This window comes from Rhipicephalus microplus, chromosome 3 (assembly GCF_043290135.1).
Source record: "Rhipicephalus microplus isolate Deutch F79 chromosome 3, USDA_Rmic, whole genome shotgun sequence".
Classification (NCBI taxonomy): Eukaryota; Metazoa; Arthropoda; class Arachnida; order Ixodida; family Ixodidae; genus Rhipicephalus; species Rhipicephalus microplus.
The window spans coordinates 103,796,149-103,820,355 of NC_134702.1; the positions used below are offsets into that span (position 1 = coordinate 103,796,149).

A 24,207-nucleotide genomic window follows, 5' to 3' on the forward strand; every position below is an offset into this window, starting at 1 on the left:
CGACCATTTGAAAATATACAAAGCACGTAGAAAATTACCAGAACGCTTGTCGTTGCGGTGAAACCGCTCGCTTCGCGAGCCTGGAGTCGTGGCGTTCACGACTAGTTACGGCAACGCATCGTCTGAGTCACTCTTGAAACTAGCAGGGAGCTTTTCGTACTTTGCTAACACGTAGGTAGGCCTTCAGCTGTCTTGAAGTCCCCAGAATTAAATACACTACCTCCCGTTAGAGGAGACCATGTGTAGATGCGAAGCAGCGGGTAGTAACGCTTACACAGGCGACGGCGTTGGCATTATTGCTCATAGCGGCGTTGTGCAGGATGGAAACTTGGGCAGCCGCAAAGCACGCAGTGATGAACCGATGTTTCTACTGAAACATTCCATGAGAGATACAGGCCTCCGCTTGGCCACAGAGACCCGTAGTCCGCTTTTAGTTAATACGCATGCTGTGAATTTTAGGGTCGAAACTTCTTATAGCGGCACCCGTACGTCCCCCGTAGTATGTAACAAGTATAACATTTTGACCTCCAAGGTGGTGCCGGTGAGAGACTACTTCCGTGCGTTGTTTAAAATAAAAAATAGTGCTCAATGTACATGTAAATGGCTGCTAATGGGGAATAAGAGACAGGAGCATTCGGCTTTTAGTTAACACACAGGCTGCGATCACCATTAGCAGCCATTGGCATGTATATTGAGCACTATCTGACAAGAAAGGGTTGCTACGTTATACTCGCTGGGTGTAACGTCCTTAGCTTTAGAAAAGTTTAGCGAGCGTTGAGCCGCAGTTCCATGAATACAATAAACTTGTATATACCATGAATAAACTCGAGGTGGTTAAAAATGGGAAGTAGATACGAAGCGCAAGTCGTAAGAAAGTATAAGCCGAATTCTCCGCCTCTCATTTCCCATTATCAGCCATTGGCATGTACATTGAGCACTATCTGACTGAAAAAGTTTGCTACGTCATACTCGCTGGGCGTAACCTCCTTGGTTTTCGAAAGGTTTAGAGAGCGTTCGGCCACAGTGCCATGAATACAGTGAACTAGTATATACCATGAACTCGAGGTGGTTAAAGGTGGGAAGTGGACCCGAAGCTTGCCGTAAGAAAGTGTGCGTGTGCCACCTCTCGTTTAGTCCTTGGAATGTCCGCTGGATGGCGGTGCTTCTATATGGTGAATATATTATGAAAAGATGCGAGATGGTGGTACTTGGAATGTTGAAGAGATGGACGAACGGACACATAGACTGTTGCATGGATGGACACATGAACGGACGCAGGGGCGGCTGCATGGACGAACGCAGGGACGGCCGCACGAACAGACGCACGCACGGACGGGCTGATGGACGCATGGACGGTCACACTGACGGACGCATGGACGTACTGAAGCAAGAACGAATGGACGGATGAATTCTTTGCCCCACTCTCCATCATTCACTCCTTGGATATGTTGCCATTTTTTTTTAATATTCAACAATGCACAGGAGCAATCTCCCACCCTGCAGTTCAAGATCAATTCCTGTATATACGGGGTGGCCAGTGAATGGTTGAGCGTATCTATATGTCTGTCTGTCTGTCTGTCTGTCTGTCTGTCTGTCTGTATGTCTGTCTGTCTATCTATCTATCTATCTATCTATCTATCTATCTATCTATCTATCTATCTATCTATCTATCTATCTATCTATCTATCCGCTTACGACTTTTAGCACTCCTGGCCGTTTCAAGAATGGTATCAATACCGATTACGGTGTGGCATAACATGACTGTATGACGAGCATAATTCATTGGTCATAACTTGATTATCATGATATGCATGTCATGAATGTCATGATATACATTTTATGGTCTTGCTGCTTTCATGAGGTTTCCTTCATACGGCATGTTGCAAAGCTGGTATGGTATGACATGACTGCATGCTGAACACTAACGACAGACCCTAACATGAAAATCATGACATGCGTGTCATGCAATAAAATGACTACATGGCACACTTATAATGTGCTCGCGGCCGTTTCACTAGGTCTCATATACCAAATCTGGTATTATGGGACGTGAATGCATGACAAAAGTATGTGACTGGTGCAAACACAATAGTCGTGAGATGCGTGTCATCTTAGAACATGACTACATGCACGCTCATGATGCATGGTCGTTTCGCTAGCCTCACATATAGCAAATTTGATATCACGTGAATGATGACGAAGGTATCTGATTGGTGTAAATATGATGATCATGAGATGCGTTTCGTGTAAGAACATGACGGCATGTCACACGCAAGGCACCATTACAATTCGACAGGACCCGGCATGCGTGCGTGCCGGCGTTCATTTCGTCACGTCAAGACGGCGATGCCAAGTCAGGCGCCAATCTGCCTGCCTTAAGGTGCGAGTCGCGCTGCGTTGCTTAGACGCACGCGCGTTTGAGCGCGGCTGGCGTCCCTCCGTATTGAAGAGAGGCAGACGCAGTGCTGTCTAGGTAACGTCATCGGCTCGAAATGCAGCTTGTCGCATGTCGCGACAGTTGCCGCAGGGCTGTGCCGACGGACGCTGGTCGCACCTGTCACGCCTGGCGTCAGACAATCGAGTAGTGCTCGCGTTTTGCTAGCTCAGCGTCGCTGTGCCCTGCGTGAACACGCGGCAACGTTACGTCGGAGTGTATTGGGCCATTCATGATACAATCGTGACCATTTTGCTATCTCCACATATACCAAGTTTAGTATCAGGTTACGTTAATAGATTATGTAGGCAAATGACACGTTCAAACGTCTTAATCATGACAAAGAAGGGATATACAGCATAACATACCTCTACCTGGTAACGTTGTGCTGATTTTAAAGTGACATATCAACCCTCCTCATTCATGCTTCGCATATCATAGATTCCCACTGTACGCGAGATCTTCCTTTTTTTTCAATCAAGAAAATCGCTAGCAGACGCTGCGTGCGTTGCCGTTGTGAGGCGAGAGAAAGGGAGCGCTAGAGAGCCGAGATGGATTGGATTGGATAAACTTTTATTTGGTCCTTCAAAACACAGATCACTGTGCTGCGGGCAGGTCCCATGTGGGGACTGAGATGCCAAGCTCCTCAGCCGCCTCGCGGGCTTGGCGGACAGCCCAGAGCTGATCTGCCAAGGATGAGCTGCGGATTGCCGCCTCCTATCTGGCAGAGGTGATGTTCGATATATGAGCGAATTTGGTGCACTGCGAGAGCATGTGTTCAAATGAAGCTATTTCCCCACAATGTGGACAAAGATTACTTGGGTATAGGTCAGGGTACATGATGTGTAACATTTTCAAAGTAGGGTACATCCGCGTTTGCAAAAGCCTTAATGTAAGTGCTTGGGGCCGGGTTAGATTTTTGTGAGGGGGAGGGAAAATCCTTCTAGACAGGTAGAAATGTTCAGTGAGCTCGTTATATGTTGTAAGAATTTCCCGGTTATCCCCTTCACCGGTAGAACGCATCCCCGGGGAGGCGCGGTTGGAGAGTTCTCGCGCCACCTCGTGTGCTACTTCATTGAGATTGGGAGGGGAATCATTGATTTGCCCAAGGTGAGCTGGGAACCAACTCAGAAAATGATGCGTTATGTTTTTGCCTTGCAGTATTCTCAGCGTTTGTTCAGAGACCGTCCCCTTGGCGAACGCCCGTAGTGCTGCCATGGAATCACTGTAGACGACTTCAATGTTATTCATCTTGAGTGCTAAGGCGATGGCCACCTGTTCCGCAATGATCGGGTCTTTCGTCCTGACCGTCGCTGAGTTGACGACATGGCCAGCCCCATCGACCACCACTGCCACAAACGCTTTCCCATTGGCGTAGGAACCCGCGTCAACAAATACGACCCCTCGTTCCTCGTTTGAGACTTGACGAAGTATAGTCCTGGCCCTCGCTACTCTTCTTCCGACGTTGTGTTCTGGATGCATGTTTCTTGGTATAGGAGACACCGTGATATTCTCCCTGATGTTGTCGGGGATATCTTTGTAATTGTGCCTGATTGCCATTGGGTGTTGGCCCAGCTCCTGCAGGATCATTCTCCCCGACCTTGTTGTAGATAACCTTGCAAACTGTGCTCTCTCTTGGGCTTCTGCTATTTCTTCGAGCGTGTTGTGAATGCCAAGCTCAAGCAGACGCTCGGTGCTGGTATGTATGGGTAGGCCCAGGAGAGAGCCGAGATGGGGAGGGGCGCTCATGCGTGGAAAAGGTGGTCACGCCGCACATCTTATTGAGCTCGACTACAGGATGCCTCGCATCTAACATTTTTAGAAAGATTAAGCTCAAAGTTTTCATGTTGCCGCTCACGAACATCGTGTTACGGAAACCAGGCACTGAGTCGGTGGCGCCGCTGTGCGGGCGTTAACAAAATGAATGAACATGCTCAATGCCGCCGCTCATACCTGAACGGGGCCATGTGAGATTGTTCGTCGTGCTTTGCAATGTCCCGTATGAATCACAAGGTCGTAATCTCTGCTAATCAGAATCATTTATTTCAAATTAAACAAAGGTATAAATACATCGTAAGAATATAGAGAAAAGAGCTTTACTGTTGCGCTTCAATAATCACAGGTCACACGTCTTGGGCCTGACTAGCTTTCCCCTGTACACTTCTGCGCCTCCTGTAGTGGGCTTTTGTGACTACGTGAGGCAGCCCGTGATTGAACAGCAGAAAAGAAACAACCCACTCTCTAAATTTTGTCTACATGTCATCAACACATGCTCTCTATATACTGCCGAAGAACGTGCACCGAGGGAGAAAGCCCAAGGCCCTACATACACTGAAAGCTTGGAAAAGAGGCTTGTGTATGAAATGAAATTAACCCATTTGATCCTCCTAGAGCCTCTTCTAACCCGACCAACATTTGTTCGCTGTCAGTGTTATCAGGCAGGCACCCACGTGGAGATAGGATTAAACACGAGAAACAATTTATTGTGGTTAGGTCGCCAACCAGTTGACGGAGCGGATGTGCGGCCTAAGACATGCCGACGGCAGAGCCATAGGTGGCGAACTTGCACATCACTCTCGAAAAAGTAAACGAACGACAACCTTTGTTACTTACGCCGTTGTACGTATGTTACTGTGATGTTCACCATTCTATAAGGAAACAGGTAACGTTCATCGTATGAGCAATGACCGAACACTCTAAAAGATCTCTAATAGAATAATAATTTCTGTGGACTGGTGCATTCAAACTCCTTATAAAACACGGCCGCAACATGGGTTTTACTGATTTACCGAAATGCCTCATCAGATAGGGCCACGGAAGCAATGCACTACTGCCGTTCGCTGGGAAAAGTAAGCCCTATTCCTCACTGTGTGACTTAATTCGCCCTTTCACATTTTCATGCTTGTTCTCACGCTTTCAGATGTTCGCTTTATTTCCCATTTTGCATTAACTTTAATTAAATTGTAATTCATTCACCATGTCATTTTTTCAGATTTCACCCTAAAATAAATGTTTGCGTTCTGCGTCTTTTGTGTCATTAAGGAAATCATGCTTTGGTTCTTTGCTGTTGAATAAATTGTTTCCCTGAATGCACACGTTCTTTGTTTAAAAATTAAGGCCGTGAAATAGCTCATGTGCTTCTCGCAAGTTTGGTATTGGTAGGGAAAGCGCCCGACACTTTTGAAAATCATTCAGTCTCAAGCACATGCACTAGCTTTAGTGCAATGTTCGCGTAGCGAAGCCACGTCAGGCCGAATGGCCCTAAGCTTGGCTTCGTTTTTCTCTATCTGTCCAGAAATAAAACCTGTTCATTCAAACAAAAAAAACTTGCCTTCCACCGTGGATTAATTCGCCGGTTGTACTGCATTCTACCTTCTTCTTGTTTTTTTTTAAATAATTCAGCGGCTTTTGTAATCCCGGGCAACTTTTTTGCTCTTTTTATTATGGAAGAAGTTTCTTTTGAACAATTAGGCCCTCAACCCCTCCCCTCCAAAAAAAATCTGACTACATGCCTGATTTCTAGTCCCCATTTTGTTATATGGCACAGACTCACAAGCCTAAACCTGAATATTGCTGATACCCGTTATTTAGCCAACTGAGGGGGACAGCTTTCTTGCTGGGGAGCCAGCTAATGGGAGTGGGCAAAGGGAATATTGGTCCTGCTCCATATAGGCTGTGTGAACCACATGATTGCAAATAGTCCTTATTTTCATAGTAACATACTTGTTATGCAATTTCGAGGAAATTTCTTTGTGGATTGTATTGCGAAAAATTCGGAGTGGCATCTTACTTAAGTTTTAAAGAACAGCGCACAAAAATTATACTAATTACAGTGATGAGAGTTTAGAACATACTAACCATAGTCTTCATAGCTACTTTCCAGGATCAAAGATGGACGCTCCACGTCATTCCTTGGTGTGTATGCTGTAAATAAATGAGTTGTCAGGATAAAGAAAGCAATTATAACTAGGTGTCATATGCTATGTGAATTCGCAGTGTTTTAGGAATACCAGAATGTTTTTCTGGTATTCTTAAAACACTGCTAATTAGTTATTCCAACAAGTTTTTTTCACAATTTCTTTGACAAATAAACTGCTGCAATGCAAGGCTTTCACAAAATACATTCAGCTTGAAGAAATATTGAAAGTTGTGTGGACGTTTGCGTTGAAGTGCTTAAAAACAATAGCAATTAGCACACATATTTCTAAGAACCAGTTTGTCAGTCTCTCAGGATAGTGTATTACGCGAGTGTGTCCACATTAACACAGTCCAAAAAGGACACATTGTTACGGCCAGCTGGTCCTAAATCTTGCAGGTAGGGGGTCGCTGCGTCTCTTCCATGCTCAAGCAGCGCAGACGAAAGCCACATCACTAACAAGCCCACATCGCCACTCTTGTTGAAAGCCTCAAGACAAACAAATTACATTTGATTTTTGAAAATTGAACTAAAGTGAGCTGCGAGAGCGGCCAACGCATGTATAGTAGGGCAGATAGGTGCCAATGGGGGCAACTATAGTGGCCTGGAGGTGGCTCGGTAGGTCCTATCGGCACCAGGATACACAATAGAGGCTCTCGGGCAGCACCCGAAACTGCACATATTTTAGCTGCAGCAAAGCTGCGCTACACACGTATGCACTGATTTGAGTTAAAATGTGTCAACAGATCTGCATTAACACAGAAGCATTGTGACTTTACAGACTAACACGTTTCGAATGCAGCAAGCACCTTAAATATTGTCAATCATGTAGTTTATTCATCATTATGATTGGTCCGCTACCCATGAAACCAGTCGCATAAATTACAGGTAGGCTTCTTTTGTGGTTACAAAATAAAGCGCTATTGTGAAAAGCTCAGATGCGAATGACGCTTTGTTTTGTTTTACTAATGAACTTTTGTTATCATAAGGACTTGCTTTTGCATGTTATAATCGCACCATTGCCTTATTTTTAAGATTCTACCCGTTGCCAGGACGATTCAATGGCATGAATGTCTGTCCGTACGTCTCCCAATGTGTCACATGAAAGGTCTCAACAAATTTCCTCGATGTCACTTGGCTACCGAACATGTGTCTTCAAACTCCAGAACAGAGTGTTTTAACGTATGCGCTAAACACGTGCCCTGAGAAACTCTACACTGTAAACAAAAACATACCCAGCTGGAAAAAAGCCGAGAAAAAATGCGCCCGCTCTTCTCCAGTGTTCGCACTCGAACTGGGATGTACCGGACCAAATACATTAGTTTTCCATCATTTTCTCCGGTGTGCGACAGACGAATGAAACCACCGGAAAACGGGACCCGTTCCCTGAATATGCTCCCGTGGTTGCTCCGCGAACGCTCCAGCGCTCGTTTTTGCTCCAGTGGATGCTCTGAAACTGCTCCGGCGCATCGCTCAGCGACTTTCATTGGCTTCTGCAGGAGTGACGTAGGCAGCCTTGCCGGCATAGCCGGATGGCCGTACCCAACAAACCAACATGGCACAGGCCAAGCTGGTACAGCGAGGATTCTGCGAAGCGTTTGTCCACGTTCGAGAAAAAAAGATCGTTATGTGCACCTTCTAGGTATCACAAGTGACTAGAAACAGCGACGAAGGTTGTCATCGACAAAAGGAAGTTGTAGTAACGGTAATCATGTGATGGATCCTGGCAGCGAATGACACACTATGATCTCGCGAGTGTTCAGTGACCCGGCGGTCGCTGGTGTGGCGCAAAAATAGTGAGCAAGCTTTTCATGGATTATTTCTGTTGATCTTTTCAGCTAGGGCTAAGATTGAGTACCTCTAGGTTGATGACCATACAGGTTATCAATAATAGGCTAATTTCACAGGATCTAAGTAAACATGTGAGCGGGAATCGCAATAATGCGTTGTGTGAGCTTTTTTCTTAACATAACTTAGGTATTATTATTCACACCCCTGCAATATTGAGAGAGCAGCTTTGATATACAATAATGGAAAATATCTTAGTTGTGGTTTGGTTCTAAAATAGGTAACAACTGTTACAAGTTGACGTTACTGATTAATGAATCTTTTTTTCTTGTCAGTAAACATAGGAGGTAATTTCGTGCGCTTTTCATTTTAATAATAGCCAAATCATGGTCTAACACTGCGTATGAATTATTTGGATCGATCGTGTAAGATGAACTATTCAAACATGAATAACTGAAATCAGCGTTAATTTTTTATGAATGTAGTGAAATGAGCTAAGGCGATGTGTTTGGTACACACGTTTGAAACGCATAAACGCGCTCATTTTAAGGAAAAATATAATTTTGATTGTATAAGTGGCCTTGAGATATATTTGGTAGTCGTCGTGATGTCAGGACGAAGAAGAGAGGAGGAAAGGAGTGAACTATAGAGCAGTGACAAGGAATGCGAAAAGAAGGCAAATAAGTAAAACTGTCGCTTGGCAGGAGTGGTTGCGGCGTGTTCAGCGTTTTTATGAAAAGGGGGATGAGAAAAATCTATTTCATAGCCAGGTTGAACGCTGTAGGATGGAAGGGATATAGTAGTGAAAGACAGAAAAGAGAGGTCACCTTCTCGAGAAACGAGCCATATTTTCTTTGTTCATGATGGTGCAGAATAGTGCCACGCTGTTGCATTTCTTTTTTTTCGTGCAGTCCTGAATGAATGAATGAATGAATGAATAGACTTTATTTAAAGTCCGGCAGTTTACCAGGCGAGGTGAAGCAAGAGAGGATTGACCCCTGTCCCTTCTCACTCTCCATTGATTATGATGGCGGTGCCTGAGGGAAGAAAAAAAACCTCTAACCTTTTTACTATCCACTGTTCTCCCATTCGGCCTAACCACAGGCGCTGTGCTGTGCTCGATCCCTAGCTGCAGATTTTGTTTGTTTTCCTGGACTCATGGCTCACACCCACTCAGGGGGATTAGCTGCTGAAATTGTGCACCTTCTTCTTCCAACTATGACCACCACCACCAGTGTGGCTGCCATGGCCATGAATAAAGTTTTTTTTTTGGGGGGGGGGGGGGAGACTGGAGCGAATTTTTCCCAACCAAACAGGTAAGACAGCCAAATGTTCACCTTCATGTGCCCTTTCTCTCTAATCAAACGCTTCTATGTTCCTTTGACGAACAATGCTCAAATACAAGAATATTTTTGACACTGGACAACGCAGCTATGCGGGCTTGTGAACACAACGGGGGAATAAGAAATTCCTAGAATGTTGGCGCGCACGTAATGACGCCTCGACTTGAATCACTTTCCGTGTCCTCCCGACGTTTCCAAGGACTTGCATGTATGGGTAAACGGGTTGACCTTCCCTTATTCCTGTAAGCATATGATGAAATGCAGTTAGCATAGACACCGAATTTCAGACGTGACATTTATAATATGCGCCGATGATGTGACTTTATGTTGTGTGCATAAAGACGTCTCAAGACAAGCATAACAGCTTCAGAAAGCCCTTGATGTTGTTCAGAGCTACACTCGGAACGCAGGGTTAGACATGTCCGCCCAAAATCATTCTATGTTCAGGTAGCTAACAGAACAGGACGCAGAAAAATCAAGCAGTGCCCCTTTACATTTACACTATGGGCAGTGATCATTCCTCAGACTTCTGAGGTCCTCATACTAGGTCTTGATATACACCAGTCAAGCAGTGGAGTGCACTGGCTTTGAAAAGCCACACATAGTTCCACTAAAACACTTCATCTGATTCGCTGCATTGCATCGAACGCAGCTGGAGCTCGTACACATGTAGCTCGACAGCTCGTCTGCACAGTTTTGCAGACAAGAATTTTATACCAGGCGCAATTTCAACGGTTAACTTTGATTCAGTTGGCGTAGTTGCAGACTAATAACCGTGATGCTATGTGCACAATAACAGCGTCGCCTCGCATCACTGCCATACCAACTTTGCAGGAGCACGCCCAGCTTAACACAATTGCAGAGCTGGTTTCGCAAAGGAAAAAAGCTCGTGAAATCAAAAGGCAACTTGTACCGGTTGTTGCTGAGTTGCATGCTCACTTTCAACGTGGCTCTCGCATTGACAACCAGCCCGAGTCTACGGCTCCCTGGGAATTCACCACCATCACATCTAATAAAACAACAAAGTTACGGCGCTCCGATACATCATCTACATTTCACGAACGCTCCATCATCGAGGCCCTATGCGCTCATATCTGCAAACTATATACAGATGCTGCTATCCTGCAAGACGGCGTAAAGACATCATTCCTGAGTACCACGCATACTTTTGTCAGAGGCCATCAGCGTTATCTATCTATGGTAGCCACTCCTCTTGTGGTGGAGCTTCAAGCGATCCACGACGCAATCCAGGATGCTACCTCTAAGCTACCCACAATTAAGCAGATTGACGTATACACCAATTCCTTAGGAGCTATCAAGGAGCCGAAGAACATAACAAGGCAATGGAGATCTGCCAGGCGATTCATAAGCTGAACTATAATACGGCTACTTGCGCAAAGGCACATTGGATTCAAGGCCATGCCGCGAACCCACACAACATTGCTGCTTACCAGCAGGTGCACTGCACTCTACACGTAGATAGACCTTCAAGCCATTCCCCTTCCACCTCAGCCCCTAAACTTACTTCATACCCGTAAAAATGTTCTCCGGCAGGATACACGTGCTTTCATTCCACCGTGTGTCTGCTCTCTTTCCCCTCACCTTACTAGGGTGGAGGAAGTTGTGCTTAGGAGGCTTCGGGCAGGGGTGGCCCTTACACCGATCGTTATATCGCCACGGAACCGGTCACATTTACGAGTTAATGATACGTGTCCGTATTGTCCCACTCTTGCGATGCAAGCAGATACGTACCACCTTTTATGGACATGTAAAGAATTGCAGCCAGAACGCTCCCGTCACCTCGATCAAGCCGGTCTTCGGTACAGTGACACAGCCAGTTACAACCGCTGGATACATAAAAACAGATTCCACAAGGCACTACTTCACTTCATGCACAACAGCGGCCTAACAGCACACATTTAACAAAAATATTATGCCTTAAAGGCAAATCGCTGTCGCAATAAAAAAGAAAGTGATTCTTTTTTACATTGTATTGTGTCACAGACGTTATAAACGCGTGCACCCATGGTGCAGAACGATTGTGAAAGAAGGCGTTGATAAACACTTCATCGTATTTTGTTGTCATGAAATAAAAGCCCTCTCTCTAGAATACGTTTAGCCGACCAGGAGCGTTGTAGAATCAGAAAAATTTACGCTGCTAAAATTCAATATCAAATTCGTGCTTCGGTGGTCATGGCGTGCAAAATTTGTGAGGCCACTCTAATCACTTCTGAGCTTTAGGCAGAGGGTAGAAGATGCCATGTAAGTGTTGCCAGGAAAAAATGCTTTTGCCAGGGCTCAAGGAATGGCGAGAACCAGAGGTACCCTTGAATAGGGGCCCGAACAAGCGGCAATGCACTGTCTTAGCAGTAACGCAGCTATCTTTTGCACCAATACTGTGTTCTTCGGAACGCCACTACACTTAGTCACCTTTATGATAACCGTCTGAAAATATTGTTACGGGGAGGATGACAGAAAAGGACATAATATTTACAGTCCACAGTAGTGATGAAAAAACAACCAAGATCGCGAGAGCAGACACCACCTAGTCCTCTTCTTCTTCGTCCTCTAAATGAGTGGCACATAACATTACCCTCCGGCAGCGAAGGCACGGACTTGGTGCAGCCAGAGAAAGACGGTAAAGAAGGTGGTAACTATACATGTGTGTTGGGGGAATTTGGTGTAAGGTAAGGCTTCAGAAGGACAACGTGAACGATGTCCGTGTGGGGCGTCGTGGATAAGGACGAAGAAAATTGTTCGATTTTATACATTACGTCGGTCACTTGGCGGAGCACACACGATTGTCCAGAGAAGGGCAACAGGAGCTTCTCAGAAAGCTCAATACAGCGTGCTGGAGACCACAGGAAAACAAGTGATCGTGGAGGAAAGGAGGCAATTCAGTGACGGCTGTCGTGACGAGATTTTTCGCCCACTTGCGAGTCAGTTAGCCAAACGCACGCAAGTTGACGTGCATGGTTGGCGCGAGCTATAGCTTTTTGAGTGTATTCAGTGGATGAGTACGTCGAAGGAGGCATCATTGTGTCCACAGGCAAAGTTGTATTACGGCCAAATAAACAAAAGAAATGCGAATAGCCCGCCGTCTCGTGCCATGACGTATCGTAGGCGAATGTGACAAAAGGCAACGCTGCATGCCAATCTTGTTGGTCGGCAGACACGTACGTTGGCAGCATGTTGGTAATGGTTCGGTTCATCCGCTCCATCAAGCCATTTTTCTGCGGATGGTAGGCCGTGGTTAGCTTATGTGCGGTCGAGCACGACATTAAATTATCGACGACCCGAGGTAGAAACTGCCTTCCACGGTCCCTAAGAAGCTGCCGCGGCGCTCCGTGCTGAAGGATGACATTGTGGAGCAAGAAGTCCGCTTCGTCGGTCGCGCAGCTGGTGGAAAGTGCGTGATTAATTGCGAACCGTGTGGGGGTGTTCGTGGGAGAGTCCGTGACAACGGTGTTGTGGGGGAGTCCGTGGCAACAGCGATCCATAGATTTCCCGAGACAGACGTTAGGAACAGACCAAGCAAGTCGATGCCGACACGATGAAACGGTTCACATGGAACTTCGAGTGACTGAAGACAGCTGGCAGGTGGGAGGGTTGACTTCTGCCGGCGCTGACAAAGAGCGCATGAGGTAACGTAACGACGTTCTGACCTATACATTTCTGGCCAGTAGAACCGATGGTGTGCACGATCGTATGTGCAGGAAACGCCGAGGTTTCCCGCCATCGGTACGTCGTGAAGCTGGGTCATAACCGTCGAACGAAAATGTACCGCAATCACAAGCAAGAGGTTAGGACCATTGGGTAACAGACTACGACGTAGCAAGGTGCCGTCACATAGCATGAAGAGACAAAGGTATGAATCGAGAGCTGTAGTGTTGAGGTGATCGATATTGTTGCGAAGAGTGGGGTCACGTCGTTGCTTAGCACGAATGTTGAACAGGTCAGTTATAGCAAGCACAGACGCAATGGTATTGTTCCTTGTAGAGTGTGGTGGATCGACGGGATAACGGGACAGGCAGTCGGCGTCTTGATGCAAGCGGCTCGACTTGTATGTAAACAACAGTGAACGTGTAGTCTTGAAGTCGTAATGCCCAATGACCAAGTCGATCAGCCGGATCCTAGAGTGAAGACAGCCAGCATAAGGCACTTACCAAGGCAAAGGGTCTACCGTAAAGGTAGGGACGAAATTTTACGACCGCCCAAACAAGAGCAAGGCACTCGGTTATCGAATAGTTCCGCGCAGCTGTAAGAGAAGGCGTCTGGCGTTAGCAATGACGCAGTTGTGACCTCGTTGATTTTGGCCAAGGACAGTGCCGATACTATGACCACTGGCATTGGTGCGTATTTCGATTGGTGCAGAGTCGTCGAATTGGGCCAACACAGGGGTAGACGTGAGTCGGTCGACGAGATGGGAAAAAGCCGATGCTTGGTCAGGTCCCCAAGAGAAAGGGGCCTTTTTTTCAAAAGAAATGTGACGGGCTGCGCAATGACTGTGAAATCCTTAACAAAGCGGCAAAAATAAGAGCACAGGCCGGAAAGCGAGCGAACGTCCTTGGAAGAACGTGGAATAGGGAAGCTGGTGACAGCGTGTATTTTTGCTGGATCAGGTCGTATACCGGCAGCGTCAACTAGATGGTCTATCATGGTGATCTCTCGGTGGGCAAAGCAGCATTTTGAAGAGTTGAGTTGAAGACCCGTGGTGCGAAAGACTTGCAAAATAGCCGACAAGTGTTGCAGGTGACTGGTAAAAGTCGGGTAGAAAGCGACAACATCGTCCAGGTAGCAGAGGCGTATGGACCACTTTAAACCCCTCAGTAGCGACTCAATCATGCGTTGCACAACCCAGAGGGCATGACCTAAACTGGTATAGAACATCGGGTGTAATGAAGGCGGTCTTTTCCCGATTGTTTTAATCAACAGCTAATTGCCAATGGCCCAAACGAAGGTCAATAGAAGGAAAGGACCGTAAGCCATGAAGGGAATCAAGGGCGTCGTCTATTCGCGGTAAAGGGTAGACGTTTTTCTTGGTGATTTTATTGAGGTGTCGGTAGTCAACGCAGAACCGTCAGGTGTTATCTTTCTTTTTTACAAGTACCATGGGTGACGCCCAAGGACTGGAAGATGGCTCGATGATCTCCTTAGTGAGCATCTTGTCGACTTCTGTTTAATGACACTGCGCTCGGTAGCCGAGACATGGTAAGGGCGTCGATGAATAGTTCTTGCGTCCACGGTTTCGTTTCAATGGGTCACCAGAGATGTTTGTCTGAGTTTTGGTGAAGCGAGATCGAAAACGCCGCGGTATAACGCGAACAAAAGGCGTAGACCCAGACTTTCAGGAGGGCTCAGGTCCGGGGCAATCATGTTGTCAAACTCGTCATCAGGTATCGGGCTAGCAGTAGGGCTGCCTGGAGGTGGCAGTGGGACATCAATGGCCAGGGCAACAGGGTTGTTCGCGTCTAAAGGTGCTGCCGTGCCCAGCGTGCTATCTTCAGGAAGCAGTTGTGTTCAGCGTCCAAAGTTCAGGACAGGTATGCAAGCGTTGTTTGCAAACACAGTCACAAGAGAGTGAGGGAGAGCTACTTGTCGCGTCGGAACAACATCCAAGGAGAGTAATCAAGTAGTCACCATCACGTACCGTTGAATCTGCGTTAAATGAGACGTAAGTCGTGTTACCTGGGCGCAAACGAACAAACTGAACGACACATAAACGAGGTGGTGGCGCGATAGTGAGGTCAGGTATAGCAGGAAGCTCTAACTGTAACAAATAAGATGAACAGTCCATCAGGGCGGAATGCGTGCTCAAAAAGTCGTGGCCGAGGATTAGGCCATGAGGGCACTCGTCAAGAACAGCAAAGAAGACTGAGGTCGTGTGGTCCTCGAAGCTCACACGCGCAGAACTCATTCCAAGGATGGTAGGTGTGTGGCGGTCGGCTCACAAACAGGTGAAGGGGCGGGCATAATGACTTTATGAAGACCGTGAGAAAGGGGAGCGTTCGTGACTGATGATTAGGAACGGTAAGTTTTCGTGAAAATACGTGGCAACTCGTACTTTAGATTATAGCCCGCAGAGTACACATATCGGCTTCTTGAAATCTTCTGCAGCCACTTTGGATAGCTAAGTTTTGTCGTCTGACCATTGCAGTTAAAACTCGCCTTGTTTTACTTGCGCAGAGCATTCGTCAGTGCTTTTGTTGTGCGTGAATCTCATGAAAATTATTCAACGCGTAGAGTAGCGCAGGCTCGAGATTTGCGTTGCTAAACCTTGGCCTACGCATCGCTGCTTGTTTTTTACGTTCGTTGATAGATGGTAGCACACTGCAAGCAATTCCTTTCTTGCCGAGAGAGGAATGGTCTCCGCACCTCCAGATAGATGTAGTGAGTGACGCAGTGTGAATGTTGTGTATGGTGAATGACGCGTTGTTGGTGCTATCAAAGTCATCTGGTGGAGAGAATCTTGAGATTACATTAAGCAGCGATGTTTAATGATACCGTTTTGACGTCTAGGATTTTTCACTAGACGTAGATAGTTCACAACGTGCTGAGAGTGACAGCGACGATGAACGATCAGCATGCTAGCTCACAAGCAGAGAGTTGCACTTGACGTCCCGTTGTTCGTTACATAGTTTTTTCACGCTTGTAAGTCACTTTGATTGTATTTGTTGCATAATATCCTTCAGCAAGCTGCAAACAAAAGCATACTTTTTCTATTTTCTTGAATGTATCCCAATTACAGTGGATATTGCAAAGCACCGCATGCCACCAACTCGAGCTAGACCAGTGAAGCCAAATGATTAGATCATTGAAATATGCAGTTACGACTACAGCCCACGCATACTTCTCCTGTACTTCTCCGGTGCCATCCGAACGACGTTTTTGCTCAACAAATTTTCGCAAGTTTGACGTCGCGAAAAGCATACTCGGGTCGATATCCTTGTTTCGATCGCACTGATGGAAGCATCAAAATCCGAGTGCGCACTGTTAGAGTCTGATCATGGCTTTGACACAAGCGCTACTTGATGGGAAGTTAAATGCTTATTTTCCGCTGAAGAAGCAGCTGCATCATGCTTGCAACGCAAGTAATGATGACAGTGTAATATGTTTGTAAACTATCGCTACGTTAAACAATTGGTCCTGTGCTGCCGTGACGCGCGCGCTACTTGCTAGTGGCCTACTACTGCGGCAAATCCACAAGACATGCTCGGCACAAATGATGTCGAAGTGTCGTTCAGTTCATGCATGAATTCTAGTTCACACAGTTTTCAGTAGCGTGCACAGGATAACGCAAAGCATCGTTAATACATGGTCAATCAGCTGACTGCAGCAATCAGTTGCACTGCAGCAAAAAATAAGCCAAGTATTTAGAAGTTCCTATTGATTGGGAAAGCACCTTGGTTCGATATACATTCATTTAAAGATAAAGAATTCATCCTCTGAAAGTGGCACAGGGAGTATGTCTATGCGTCCTATCTTATGCGAGTTCACGGGTTGATCATCACTCCACAGTCATCTTGTATTGCACGGTGCGCCACCAATAGGCCGAGGGCATTGCGAATATAATGGCGAACGAAACGGTGCATACCGTGCCAGAAGTACTGAAGATGCAGGCGTGTGTATGTCTTTAAGACACCAGCGGGACCCCATTGTGCATGATCTGCGCAAACTGTTGCGCAGATGTCGGAGCACAGATGTCGATAAATACCAATCAGCCACTTTCAGCCAATCGAGTTGTGGCTGCGCTCCTAGAACACGTTATCTCAAACAGCGAAGTGTTGAACTTGGCGCCGAAGTGTACGAGAGACCGGGAAAGACGTCGTGTTCGAGAGGACTTCTAGAAGCGAAGTGATCCAGGATTATTTACGTTTCTCTGACGGCATGTCGGAAATGTTGACGGCAAAGGCACCGGAAACGGAAATAGATGAGCAGATGGGCTCAGCAAGCAAAGGTGAGCGGTATAGAGTATTCGCACCTGCAGATACTTGTGACCAGAAAGATAAAAAGCACAGATGTCGAATTGTTGCAGGGGTGATGCCCAGAGATCGAGTTGACCATTCGGATCTTTCAGTCGAAATAAGCAGCATAGTGCGTGATGATCGGTCACAATATCTAATGGAGGTTCCTATAGGTATGACCGAAATTTTCTTATCGCACATATAATGACGAGACACTCTTTTTATCTGAGAATCAGAAGTGTTTCTCAGCTTTCCTGAGCATACGGCTGGAGTAATCAACGACGTACTGTTCAAAGCCACGTTTGCGTTGGGCAAGTATGACACCAAGCCCGATTTCACTAGCGTCAGTGTGAATCTCTTTTGGTACTGAGGAATAGAGATGTCACAGTATTGGTGGGGCAGTAAGAAGGTGCCGAAGGTGTTGAAATGCATCATCAGGCGCCGTTGACCATGTTGATCGATTCTAATTTCCGGGCGAGAAAACTGATCAAACGGCCCATAAGTAAAACGAAATCAAGGATGCAGCGTTAGAAACAAGAGCACAAGCCGATGAAGCTTTGAAGCTTTTTGACGATGGTCAGTTTGGGTAACGCGGCAATGGCGCTACGCTTCGCAGGGTTCGGAAGGATACCGTTTTGCAAAATTGCATGGCCAAGAATGGTAAACTTGCGGGAAGCAAAGTGGCATTTCTACAAATTAAGTTGAAGACCCGCCGTTGAGAGGCACGCTAGCACTTGCTCGAAGTGAGTAAAAAAGGAATGCGAAGTCGCTTGAAATTACCACAGCACCATCTAAGTGTAAAAAATAGCTGTGCCATTTCCAGGAGCAAAAAGTACCGTCCATCATCATTTCGAAGGTGGCTGGAGCATTACACAGGCCGAAGGGCATAACGGTGAATTCGTAGAGCCCGTAAGGTGGTCCAAAAGCCAAATTCGGGTGGTCAGCCTTTGCAATGAAAAAAAGAACTCCACTCTCTGTAGGCAGCCCAATGCGTCATCAATACGGGGTAAAGGGCCCACGTCTTTACGCCAATTTTGTTGAGCCTGTGGTAGTTGACGTAGAGCCTGATGAACCGGTATTTTTTACAGGTGAAGCCCAGACACTGTTGGATGCCTCGATGATGCTACGTTTTATCATGTCATCCTCTTGTCGAATAAAGGTACATAAAAATCAACTATTAAGTGTGTTACACCCCACATATCAATCAACTAACAGGTCGATTGTGATTGTTGCAGTAGTGGTCCAGAAACCTCGTAGTGTTACTTTTGTGCCAAAAAGTGCTTCTTTTGAATTAAAATCACGTTTACAGGGATCGAAATCAGATTAACGCACTTCAAATTACCCGCCACAAGAACCGGAACGTTTCACATCACTGATGCCATGCGAGACGTTGCCCTGCTTTATTGCGCAGTCGCTGACACTATAGCAGCATAACAAAAGCAGCGGAAGCCACACCAGCAACAATGACCATAATCTATTTTTTAACATTGGCTCCGAGTTGGCAGACGTGTTTTGGTTCAACGGGGCCCCGCTATCTGGCACGACCTGTATAGTTCAACCTGGCGAAAATTGAATTTTCATTGTGATAGCTACTACATGGACACTCTCGGCTGGATTTTGCCGCCAGCTTCGGCACTGGGGCAGGCGTCGCCATTACTCCCCGTATATGTATTGATATCTATATTCATTCAAAACACAAGAAAGGAATAATGCAGAAAAACACTCAAGTGCGCGGAATCGAACGTGGAACCGCTGTAGTGCGACCAGGGGCGTTATTCACTGAGCCCCGAAGGAACGTTGATCACTGAGCCTATTAAAGCAGTTGCCCATATCATAAGTAAGCCGTTGTCGCATATCGCTAAAGTAATTAATAGTTCAGATATTTTTCTAATGAACTAAAGATCTCGAAAGTATCTGCCATCTTTAAAGATGGTATAAAAAGCGACCTTATTAACTATAGGCCTATTTCCTTATTAGCCATATTCTCTAAACTTTTTAAGCAGGTTATAAACCTAAGACTTATGAAGTTCTTATTACAAGGAAATGGGATCGTACAACAAAAGTATGCCTTTAGAGAAAAAAATATGCTGAAACAGCGTCGTTGGATATTGAACAAACAGTATTTTACTATTTCGGACATAAATTTACCTTAGGAATTTTTCTAGACTAAAAAAGCGTTTGATTCGGTTAAACAGGATATATTATTGCTGAAACTTTCTCCATACGGAAAAAGAGGAAAGGCTCTAGATCTTAAAAAAGCTATCTAAGTAACTGACAACAGTACACTAGTCTCGGTGACACTAAATCTAAGATAGGTTATATCACTTGTGGCGTCCCACAAGGATCAATCTTAGGGCCTTTGCTTTTCTCAATTCAAATCAATGATCTGCCTAATATACCACTAACACCCGATGTGGTTCTCTACGCTGATAAGACCAACATATTCTTCGCTGGCAACTCCCTCTATCACCTTGAACAAGCAAACCTGTGGCTGATACATCTATCCGAATGGCTTAACAGTAATAGATTAGAACTGAACAAAAAATGAATATCTTTTATTCTGACCGCGCAACGAGCTATCGAAGCGAGCTCACGATATTATTTGAAGGACAAAAATTTGAACAAGACACAGCGCATAAATTTTTTCGTATTTTTTTCAAGAACACTAAGATTGGTCTTTACATTCTAACCATGTTCGTACCAAGATTTCGAGATTCACGGGTATCATCTGCAAATTGCGACTTCTCCCTCTATGGTTAAAAAAACAACTATATTACTCAATTGTTCCCTCACACCTTCATTAGTGCCTTATCGTATGGGGGAACACGACTAAGGCAAACACTGATAAAATTCACGTCTTACAAAAAAAAACTGTGCGACTAATATCCGGGGTATCATTCAGGTATCACACTGCGCCTCTCTTCAAGGAACATAAAATACTACCGGTAACCAACGTCATGAAACAAAAATTGACTATGCTTATTTATAAGCGGGTACGATATGATCGTTCAGGGTTTTATCAAAGGCCTTCTCCGAGAAATCATGGTCACAACTTACGGCATAGGACAAATAACAATGAAAAACGACGTACTAATTACTGCACAGAAAAACTATTGTACCAAATTTCGCATTTTTTTAAACTAACACCCAACTTTAGCTACTCTTATAGACGACTCTTATAGACGAAGAAGAGAGCAGAGTGGATTAGTGGACAAACGAGGGTTAAGGATATTATAGTTGAAAGAAAGAAGAGGAAATGGACATGGGCCAGGCATGTAGCGCGTAGACAGGATAACCGCTGGTCATTAAGGGTAACTAACTGGATTCCCAGAGAAGGGAAGCGGGTTGGGGGGAGACAGAAGGTTAGGTGGGCAGATGAGATTAAGAAGTTTGCGGGTATAAATTGGCAGCAGCAAGCACAGGACCGGGTTAACTGGCGGAACATGGGAGAGGCCTTTGTCCTGCAGTGGACGTAGTCAGGCTGATGATGATGATGATGATAGACGATACTGGCCCATACGGCAATTTTCACATGAGTGCGCCAGTTTTTTTTGTTTTTTTCTCTATCTACCCCCTCTTTCTTGCCCCTAATTCTCTGCCCCCCACGCTGGGTAGCAAACCAGATGCCAATATCTGGATAACCTCCCGGCCTTTCCTTTTTCTCCCTCTCTTTCTCTCTTAAGAGGAAGATACAGGCTAACTTACTGTCTGCAAAAATATCATCACCGTCATTATTATTTTTGTTTCGTATTCTTTTTGTACTTTTGTAATAAAAATTGATGTTTTGTGTTTTACATATCTTAAAGTAAATGACATTGGTGTTTGAGTATATTTTGTAAACTGTTTTTCATTAGTTCTTCCCGTAGATGCTTTGTGCATGTCATTACCTGAGCCAATTTAGCAATATATTTTGTTTATCCACGCACTGATGTGATTTGCATATAGCAACACATTTATGTCTAATTTTACACTGAGCGTTGCGTTACTTTGGAGGGTTTGGGGTTTATAGGGAGCGGGCGCTTTGTCGGGCATTCGTGCCTTTTCACCAGTCCCCTAGGCAAAAAGGAAATTTGTGCATCTCCTTCTTTTTATTGTACCACTTTTCCTTTTGCCTAAAATAAACTTCAACACCTCCTCAGCCTTTAAACGGCAAGCCATTCGTATCTACCATTTACCGCTTGTGACGGGTATCTTGTGAGGGAGCTATCGCGTTTCCAGCATTATCAGCAAGATGGCGTAATGACCACGTGCCGCCACACCAACCGCGCGTCGCCACATCGTCCTCTTGCGGCGGCGCGCTATCTCATCTCCCAGGCGTACTTTGCGCCGCGGAGAAGAGGAGGGCGTCGCTCACTCACGCACTTTCAAATTGCGGAACGGAGGAGGGCAGGATCATACGTCTTGGCTGGCCTTGGTCATTCATCAAAACGATTCTGTTGAAGTTACTAGGCACACAAAGGTCACTGCAATCGTTGCGCAGGTACCGTTTGCGGAAAGGGCGCGCTTTTCAGACACAGCGAAGTATCAACTGAGACGCTTATCCACATGCATTCGTACCTCTGAGTACGTTTCGTGCTTCACTTGTGCGTGAGAAACGCGGGGCACGTTTCGATGTGCTTGTTATTCTGTGCATGACCTTCCACTTTGATACTATCGCGTTGATTGCTTCGCCTTTGCGGCAAAGCTGTGACTTTTTTGAACCACTCACGCTGTTGTTGATAGTCACGTCTGGCAGTTCTTTTTTTCATAAATCAAACAGAAACGAACAAGCAGTATTCTAATACGTTTCTTAGCGCACGGAAGGTTATTTATTTAGTGCAGCTACTTCGATTACTAGGAGTTTGTAGGTGGTATGCCTAACTTTATCGGGGTCGGGGTAATTTTTCGAACGTCCTACAGCGGCGCAGTCGTTCTCGTGCACTCACCTTACCTTTTTGGTAAGTAGGCCACTGCTGTTGGTAATATTGTCGTTTTTGATAATATTGACGTAAATTGTTATTTGACTTTAGTGTCCCTTTAATGACACTGCGTTCAGCAGACGACACACGGTATGGACGCTGTCGTAGTGGGGCTTGCTGGCCGGTATCTGTATTGTCAATGACCGTGGGCATTCGGTCTAAAGATGGCTTATCACAATCGAATGAAGTGCGAGAGCCCTGCAATAGGGTAATGTTGTCTCCGCGTTGGTTAGACGTGAGCTTAGTATCACTGCCATTTCGAGAAAACTCCTACATGCCGAATCAGTCGCAGCAGGCGTTGCGACGGCAAAAATCGGAACTGGCACTGCAGGGCCGCGCATAGCAGCAAGGAAAACGCTGTAAAAAACTTCGTAGTCACCGATACATTCCCCAAAGAGTACTAATGAAGTGCAAGCCGAAAGGTTACACACGTACATCTCCAAATAGTCGTTGTAGAAAGCGACAATGGCGAATGGAAGCGAGAGCTTGCGAAGGCTTGCGGCACTGGCTGATGACGTAGACAGAGCAGGTGCCGTCGCAACAGGGGAACAAGACACCGAAAAGAGAGCAGCAAAGAATTAGAGCAGAAAATATTTGCTGGGACCTATAGTTTGCAGACTATAAGTCATTACATTTTTTCAAAAACTCGCGCACATTGAGTGGCTTTAATCTCTGGCACATTTTAAAAAATTAATAGGGCTGAGAAAGATTCAATCTACGCATAATTTTGTTGAAAATTGGTTTTGCTTCCTGTTTAAGCTTCTTCATTAGTTTGATACCTATAGCATGAATAACAGGAAATTGGTACGCTGCGTGTTGCCGCCTAGGGATCTGCTCATGAAATGCGCAATGATCAGCGTGAATAGAAGATTTTACCAATGATCACCGAAATCGATGCATAATATTATTATTCTTAACCAGCTTTGAACAATTGGCAGCTGAATTGATGAGCGGCTGCACAGCCCGATGTGAAAAGGTCCAATAGACGTGGTATGCCAAAAACTCTTGCTTGAGAACTTAAAATTACAGCTTTTTTAGCTGGTACTTAAGAAGTAAAAGTTACTTCCTTGCATGAAAAATCAAAAGCCTCTAATATTATTTTTCTGACGTCCTCGTAATGAACATCACACCCTAAAATTAGGCACTCATCTGCATATCTGTAGACCTCATGGATTACGATTTGTAAGCACCATGACAAGTCTCGATCATTGTTGCCCATGTTATGTCACTAAAGTCCGGAGCTAATTGCGACCCAAACAACGTCTTTTTGCCTGGATGTACGTTTTAACTCAGAATACCATGCGAGGGTTCTCTGAAAAAAGGAGGTATCTGTATGAAAGAGTCCACGAGCATTGCGCTCGTGATGCGAACCGCCACTTCATCTGTTTTTTTTTTTTTGTGATGCGCTCTTTCATACAATGCGTTAAATGCACATGAGACAACGACTAATGCATGTCTAAAACATCTATGCTATGCCGGTAGGTTTCTTTTGCTATATCATAGCAGAAGACTAAGTCTTTCAAACTTAGCCTGCCAAATGGATCACTTACGCCCAAATACTTCAAAATTTTTTGAATATACCTAACAAATTTAAGAGACATTAACACCCTTTTTCTCACACAATCTGGCGAATCGGGAATTCTTGCTGATGAGTGTTTGCGTGAAAACTCTATTATTTTATTTCTTTTGAATTTTCAAAACCAGGGGCAAGCCTGGTGTTGAAGAATACTCGAACAGCACTCGCAGACCGTGCACCATAACTTCTGCGTTATTCAGTCTAAATTAGGACGCATAGAAAAAGGAC

At 45.4% G+C, this 24,207-nt stretch overlaps 1 protein-coding gene across 6 annotated transcripts in view; it reads right to left on the reverse strand.

The window, feature by feature from the left end:
• Positions 1–24,207, reverse strand: part of LOC119159971 (uncharacterized) — an 81,660-nt gene that overhangs the window by 19,093 nt on the left and 38,360 nt on the right. For all 6 annotated transcript variants that reach the window (XM_075890075.1, XM_075890076.1, XM_075890080.1 and 3 more), the window contains one exon: positions 6,293–6,358. In XM_075890075.1, coding sequence (XP_075746190.1) covers positions 6,293–6,358 — 66 coding nt within the window. The remainder of the gene's footprint in view (positions 1–6,292; positions 6,359–24,207) is intronic.